Genomic DNA, 8,363 nt, shown 5'->3' on the forward strand with positions numbered 1-8,363 from the left:
ATGTAAACCTTGTCATCTGTTCCCCCTTTCTCCCTCACCTTCCCTACACCCTCCCGCTATCGCCACCCTCTCCACTGGTCCTGGGGCGTTCATCTGTCCTTGGTTCACTTTATTTCCAGTTCCTATCTGTGGTCCAGCTGGATATGTACCTTTTCTTACTTTTCTAATGAGGTACTCTTTTCAGATTCAGGTTGTTCTGAGATCATTATTGATCTAGAGCAGCAGTTGTCAACCTGTGGGTCATGAACCCTTTGGGGATCCAATGAACATTTCACAGGGACTGCCCAATTCATAATAGCAGCAAAATTACAGTTATGAAGTAGTAGTGAAAATAATTTTATGGTTGTGGGGTCACCAAAACATGAGGAACTGGATTACAGGGTCGCAGCATTAGGAAGGTTGAGAAGCACTGATCTAGATAATTAAGTAGTAAAATCAATGTTTAAAATATATATTTTGAGAAGTAATATCAGTTTGAGGAACACATATAAAAAGCTTTTTTGAGTAGCAAACAAGGTGATTTTTATCAGTTGCATAAATAATATATATAATCAAGCTCAAGATTTGGTGATTTCTCCTTTACTTCCAACCCACTACCCTCAAATCAATTTTGACACATTGCTTAGTATTCTTTAAATCCAGCTGCAATACCTAAGATATTGTATATTAGAGTATGTCTATAATCACCTCCTCAGTTTTTGATGATATTTCAAGGGAAACTAATCTAGATTTCACTTTTCCTTGTTTTCTGATCCATGAAAGAATAACACTGAAATATCACAATTGAAGTTAATATTGAGGTATGAGAAATTATAAAAAGATCAATGCCTATAGAATACTTTTAGCTAAATATAATTTATTTGGGAGCAAACAGTAATAATCTCTTTATTGTAGGGACAAAATCATTAAACCACAAAAAAAATAAATTCCCTTAGTCTCATTCCGCATCAGACTAGATGTAATTCTAATCTGACATAGAAAAGACATAGAACACTTGCTTAATTTTAGAACTGCTCTAGTTCTGGTTTTTAATTAGTCTGAAATTTTCAGATCCTTAGATTTAATGGGAGTGATTCTACAGTGGGAAAAAAGTTGATATGAAAAATAACACTAATTTTTGGGAGCAGAGTGGAAATGCCAATTTCAACTTTAATTTCAAGAGCAAGTAATAGATGTTGAAATGCAAATCAAACGTGTCCTTTACACCTTAAAAGATCATTTCTTACCTGCCTTGAATTTCCAAGGTTAGGTGAGGTGCTACTTAAAACCTGTGCTACCATTTTTAGAGAAAAAAAAATGGAATTATAAAATTATTTTTACTTATCTTTCAGATCAGCATTTTCATGACCCATTTGTCAAACTATGGAAATGACCGCCTAGGATTATACACTTTTGTGAACTTGGCCAACTTCGTGCAGAGCTGGACCAATCTGAGACTGAAGACCCTGCCGCCAGTGCAACTAGCTTACAAGTACTTTGAGCTCTTCCCAGAGCAGAAAGACCCTCTTTGGCAGGTAATGCAGAACCTTCTCTCTTGGGTTGGAAGATAAGACATAATTTGTGAACACCCAAGTTGTGTTAGGCCTTCTGCAGGAGATTAAACCATGGTTGAGTCCAAATGTTCTCTTTTAAATCCAATAACTTCATTATCTTCAAAATATTTTTGGTTTGGTTTTGCATATTAAATATGCGTGCCTCTTAAAAACTATTTGTTTTGTTGTTGTTGTTTGACCAGTTGGCTACTTTGTTGTTTTGTAGTGAGGGTGTTACTTTATTGTGGGTGTCATAACCATTTTGACTTGACTTGGGTGGAAGTAAAAAGGTCAATAAAATATGTCAACATTGAGTCTCTAGGGAGATAGAAAATCAAGACCCAAAATTGATCTACGATCCTATAACTTGACATGGATATGTATACGTAGAACACAACTGGTACAAATGGGATTTGTATGCCTACATACCTTTTCAATGTGTCTTCCTTTAAAAAATAAATCCAATTAATCTTTCACAAGGGCTGGATCTAGTTATAAAAGAATGGCCAGTTTAGTCTTGCTTTTTACAAATAGTTCAACTTCACATGGGGGCCACTCAGTCTGGATGCATCAAATGTAGACTATCCATTTCTTAGCAGTTATCTAGGAAAATGCTGCCTCCCATTTTCTTGGTTCTTTATGCATTAGATTACATCGACCCACACAATCAATAAACTGACTGCAGGGAGCAGATCAGATGGTTCCCTGCTAAGTAGTCAGTAGAGAAGTAGCCTCATCATTAATGAGAAATCACTATGAAACAGACTTTTACAGTCCTTTCTCCCTACCATCAGTGCTATTTATTTCTCTTTATTCTATAAATCTTGTTGCATGATATGATCTGTCTATACCATCGGGAAGATATATATTGAGCACTTGCTATGTGTACAACAATGTTATTTGATTTAACAAATAGATGTTAAGACATAACACGAAAGCATTTTCTCTCAAAATTGGAGAAGGGGTGTTCCTTCTTATTGTTATCCATTGGAATAATCTTTCACATATTTGAAAATGTGCTTTGTAATCAATTTTACAGGAAATTATAACACTTTTTGAAAGTTCCTGCCACAGTCCTTCCTATTGGAACTTAGGTTGCACTGTTGTTATGAGGGCCATCCAGAAGGTTCTGACTCACAACGAGCCTGTGTGCAACAGAACCGAAACACTGCCTACTGCTACTCCACCCACATCATGTTGCTTTGCTCCGGCCACTGGTACAGACACATTGTTAGTGCATAGAGTTGAAGGTTAGTCCACAGAACTGTCGGTTAATCCATATAAGCCTGGTGGTTTTCTGTTGCCACGTTCACTCCTGATACTCCGTCCAATAGAAGGGATACAAAGTCTCTCCATCCTCACCTCTACAGGTGTCTAGCTGTACTTCTTCCAAGACAAAGGGGTTCCCTCTTCTGGAAACCCATGGTATAATCAACAGACTTTGCCAACATCATAATGATCATTTCTTCGTAGATCTTCCCTGTACAGTGTTCAGTTTTCCCGTGCATATGAGATGACTGAAAAAGCCCTGGCTTGGGTCAAGGAAACCTTAGTTATCAAAGTAACATCTTTGAGAACACTTTAAATAGCTCCTTTGCCGCAGCTTTGCTAGTCAAATAATACTTCACTTGATTTCTTGACTGTTGCACCCATGAGCATTGGTTGTGGATCCAAGTAAAATGGAATTCTTGGCAATGTCAATATTCTTCCCCATTTATTATAATATCACTCATGGATCTACTTGTGAGAAGTGTTGTTTTGTGCCCAGGTGTTATCCATTTTGAGACATATAATCTTTTATTTTCATCAGCAGTGATTTAAATCCTTTGATTTTAGCAAGCAAGGTCGTGTCATCCACATTTTATGAGTTTTGTCTAATCCTGATGCCAGGCTCTGACTCATATATTACAGCATAGCAAATTATTTTCTTAGGATACAGATTAAACATGTATGGGGAAAGGATGCAGCTTTATGCACACTATATAACATGTTGTATCACAAAATTCTCATAAAGTTCTAAATACTAGATTGTTTGGATCTTTATCATTTACATGGTTAGTATGTAAGTCAGCAGAGACCCAAACAAACCCATGTCAATTCCAGCTCATAGCAAACCTCCATAAGGTTTCTGAGGCTTACATCAGTGTGGGTGCAGATATTCTCCTGCAGAGTAGCTGGTGGGTTTGAACTGCTCACCTAATTAGGTTAGCAACCTAACACTTAACCACTGCTCCACCAGGGCTCCTCACATAAATGGCAATTACCAAAATATATCCTTCCTCTATTATAAACTCAAGAGCTCCTTGATTGTCATTTCTATTCTCACACGAGTTCATTTCTGAAATGTCTATAAAGTATGGCACATAAATTCATAAAAAGCAAACAAATTGATCAACAAATGTTTCAGACAGCTGACATGTAAAAAATTAGTCAATAAAACCAAGTACCACGCTTCCTTTCATAGAAGAAAAAACAAAAGCTTGTTTTATTTTTAATTAAAATTGTATTTCTTGGTTTTCTGGTATCAGTGACATTGCCCATTTTGTTAGTATAGAACATAATAAAAAAATATAATTCAGTGTTATTTGTCATGACAATACTAAATATTGATTGAATGTTTGTTAAATATACATGCTGGCTGCTGAGGGGTAGATATAAAGTGAGAAATGGAAATTAGTATAGTACTTTAGAGAAGTATGCCATTTTGAGTGTCAAGAGTATATATATATATGGAATTTTGCAAATGCTGATGATTCATTTTGGTCAGCATCATATTGGTAAATTCCTAGAGAGTTATACATATTGGATAGAATTTACCAGTAAAGGTTTCATAAAGTTCATAATATGTTTATTATTGTTTTGGTTTCTATAAGTTTAGAACTTTTCATAAGATAGCAGTATTAAAATTATAAATGGTGTTCAAGAGTATCTTTAACTAAATGACTTTATTTTCTATAAAGTTTACATTATTTTTACATTTTCTTACAAGTTAAAAATGAAATAAAACTTTCAAATATCTTCTATTAAACAAACTGTCATATATTAGCAACTATATTTAAATAGAGAAGTGGAAAACAGAAAACAGCAGAGAAATTAATTCAGATACACGAGATTTTGAGATTTTGACTCAGTGCAACAAATCTGATAAACTTAGCCAACCACTAATGACATCCAAAAAAATGGAAAACAATGAAATAAGTATAAAGAATATTTTCTGGGTCCTTTTCCCTCACTATTACCCATTTTTTTCTATTAATATATTTATAATAGGAAAATAGCTACAAATTTTATATTCATTTCCTTTATGCAATGTGAATTCATTTTTCAAAAATACAAACAAAGCTAACATTAATTTATTAATGTGCTATGATCTATGAATCAAGATGCTATGGATAAATAAGCAAATAAATAAATAAATAATACAAGTCCCTGCCATTGTTACATGTCAAAATGACATGTTAAGGCATTGTTTTATATTTATAAACATGATTTCTTCTTCAGTGTATTTAAATTTCCAAACAGTAAGTCAACAGTTATTTTTCTTTGAAGTTTAATTCACACCTTTTTATTTCCATATATAGGAAGAAAGAGTGTAAAATGATAGTCTTGGCATCTATTTAATTTCTTTTGTTTCTTGTGTAAATTTTCATTAGCACCAACGAACATATATTTGAAGCTATTTTGTCACTTAATTAAAAAGTGCAATGTGAAAATCTGCCAATGGGCAACATGGCAAGTATAACAAAAAATGTGTTCCTGGTCCCCTCGGGGGACTTTGATTCTTCCAAATATATTTAATATTGGGACGAACGCACATGACAAACATGGAACACTATTTGGTAGCACACTCTCCTCTCTGTAGTCCCTGTTGTGGAAGAGTCTTACCATTATACTCATGGTATCTAACAACACATGTCCCTTATTGTATTGGTAAAATTATCACTACCAAGAATGAAAGAATATCCTTCCCTTTTTAAGCTCTTATTTCAGAAACCAATACCACAATATGGAGTCAGTTGGCAGGTCAGCTTCTTTCACATTAACTAATCGATGCTTTTAAGCTCTCAAACTGTCATCCTCCATCTTCACTCAGTCACCCCAGAGTCTCACTATCAACACACACGCCAAGCATGATGCGCATTCTGATTTGTGCTGCAAGCAGGGGAATGCTCAAGGAGCGGCAGTTTCTCTCCTCCCACACCCAGGTCTCTAGGGTGAAGTAAACAGGGGAGTAAATCACACTATACTACGCTATATGTTTAGCACCTTTGTTGAATTTAGCTGTCAAAGCATTCAGTCCCAGTTTGGGAATGATGACATTTAAATGTCTGAGACATAAACAAAACATAAGCCCTAATGGCATCCTAGAGAGACCAGTTCCCAGAGAAGGACATCATGCTTGGTAAAGTAGAGGGACAACAAAAATGAGAAAGCTCCTCAACAAGACAGATGGACACAGTGGGGATGGAAAAATTGGCTCAAAAAATGGCAATGATTGTGATGAAGGCACACGATAAGGAAGTGTGTTGTTCTGCTGTATATATGGTTGCTATGAGTGTTGTAGTAGTTGGACTGTGATGCTCAAGGTTGGCAGTTCAAAACTACTCTGGAAAAGATGGCACTTTTAACTCCCATAATGAGCACCAGTCAAGGAAACTCACAGAGGCAGTTCTATTCCAACCTATCGGGTCCACTATGAGTCGGCAATGACTCGATGCAGTGAGATGAATAGGAAATGGTGAAGGATAGACATAGAGTAGATTGTATTATGTGCCTATTACAAGAATGAATGAGTTCTGACACATGGAATCCTTACTTGTAAGAGCAAGAGAAGAATGTCTAGCCTATTGTTTCATCTTAAAAATATTTAGTGAATTAAAGTTCGTTGTTCAAAGTCATATGACTTATTAGGTACAAGTTGAATTCTTCTGAAGTAAGGAGTTTTCCTTAAGATTCCATGCTACATAGAGAACTGGTGATAGAAGTAGATTTAGTTTTTAAATATAAAGCCATCAGCTTCTTTTGGTTAAAACTGTACTGCATTGTGGGATGGTCAATATCATATGACAGTCTGGCTGGGCCATGATTCCCAGTATTGTGTGCTTGTCCTCTACTCTGTCATTGAGTGTAATTAACCTTCACCTCCATTTTATACTAGGATGTAATTATCTTCCATGTCATGTATTGTAAATTCTAGCCTTTACATATGAATGAGGCATGTTTAGTGTGGGGTATATCTTGAGTTCGTTTTATAAAATGGTGTGACAAAAGTCACACCCTTACTCAAGTCACACCCTTACTTCGATGTAGAAATCCCTTCAGAGTGTGATCTGATTCAACATATACAAATGCTTTGGAGGTCTTCCCTTCATTCTTGATCCTGAATCTGGTATCGCATCATCTACTCTCTGGTTCTGTGACTTGAACCAGCAACTTGCAATCTGACCTACCTGTTTTGAGTTCATAAGCCCCTGCAGCCATGTGTGTCAGGAGACATCTCTTGTCTGGCACCAGACAAATCCATTAAGGGTCTTGCCATTTTCCACAACGGTGTGAACCATTATGTTGAGCTAAATCTCCCCTTAGGTGTTTACGTAAGGCCCTCCACCACACCTGGGTTTGTCACCAGCCATAGTAAAGAGGAAGGTCCTTGTCTTAGGGAACTTCCAAATAGTAATGTTTCCTTGTATGATAAAAATGAATTATTATGAAACTGTCTTTATTTTTATTCTTCTATACTACCCAGTATATGTCCCATTATAAATATTATTTCACTTTCTATGTAGTATAACAGCCTTTTATTGTCATAGCCCAGCTAATGCAAACATTACGGGGATATAAAAACAAAAGAACACTGCTATAGAGTCAGTTCTGACTCAGAATCACCCTAGAAGACAGGGTTGAACTGCCCCTGTGGATAACTGAGACCACAGCCTTTGCAGAAGTGGGCAGCCTACTCTTTCTCCTACCGGAGAAGCTGGTGTTTTTGACGTGTTGATCTTGCCAGTAGCAACCCAGTGTATGACCAGTACACAACCAGGTGTTTCTTGTCCTAAAATAAAGCCAAACTCATACGCAATTAGTCAATTTTGACCCATAGCAACCCCATGGAACAAAAAGACCTGCCCCTATGAGTTTCTGAGACTGTAACTCTTTACAGGAGCTGAAAGCCTCCTTTGTATTCTTTACTTTGTCTTCTCAAGGTGCCCTTTAAAAGTTTCTGTTCATTTATTTGACGTCATCATTTCTCCCATGTGCCTTAGCTGCTCTATGATTAAGAGTAGGATTCAGAGTCTCTTCTGGCATCTACTTTGATCTTCTCTTTCTTTCCCATTTTTTGTTAATTGGTTGGGATTAATACACATAGAAGTCATTCCATAGTTCAATCACATCCAGCAGAACTGTGTATTTGCTACCAGAATCAGTTTCCAAACATTATTTTTCTATATGGACTCCTTGGTGTCATCTTTCCTGTCTTTTTAATGACCCTTTGTCTGTATGAATGACATTCTTGATGTCCTCGCACATCTTATCAGGTCTTCTGTCACTAGTGTTCAATGCATCCAATATTTCACTGAGATAGTCTCCAAATTCAAGTGGTATGTATTCAAGGTGGTATTTTGGCATTCGTGTACTTATTTTAATTTTCTTCAACTTCAACCTGAACTCACATGTGAGCAATTATTCTACAGTCAGCCCCTACTCTGATTTTAGTTGCTGCTATTGGGCTTCCCTCTGGTCTCTTCCCACAGAGGCAGTTCACATTCTGACTATTCCGAGTATTCCTTCCAGCACTAGAAGACCATGTGTATAGTCTCCAGTTGTGTTGTT

At 36.4% G+C, this 8,363-nt stretch overlaps 1 protein-coding gene across 1 annotated transcript in view; it reads left to right on the forward strand.

Moving 5' to 3' along the window:
• The window catches only part of LOC101650333 (N-deacetylase and N-sulfotransferase 4), a 356,545-nt gene that overhangs the window by 280,667 nt on the left and 67,515 nt on the right, over positions 1-8,363 (forward strand). The window contains exon 6 of the mRNA XM_004703471.2: positions 1,332-1,514. Within this exon, the coding sequence (XP_004703528.1) occupies positions 1,332-1,514 (183 nt within the window). The remainder of the gene's footprint in view (positions 1-1,331; positions 1,515-8,363) is intronic.

The sequence above is a fragment of the Echinops telfairi genome, unplaced genomic scaffold (assembly GCF_000313985.2).
Source record: "Echinops telfairi isolate 266 unplaced genomic scaffold, ASM31398v2 ScPeMD7_7468;HRSCAF=8506_0, whole genome shotgun sequence".
NCBI classification, from domain to species: domain Eukaryota; kingdom Metazoa; phylum Chordata; class Mammalia; order Afrosoricida; family Tenrecidae; genus Echinops; species Echinops telfairi.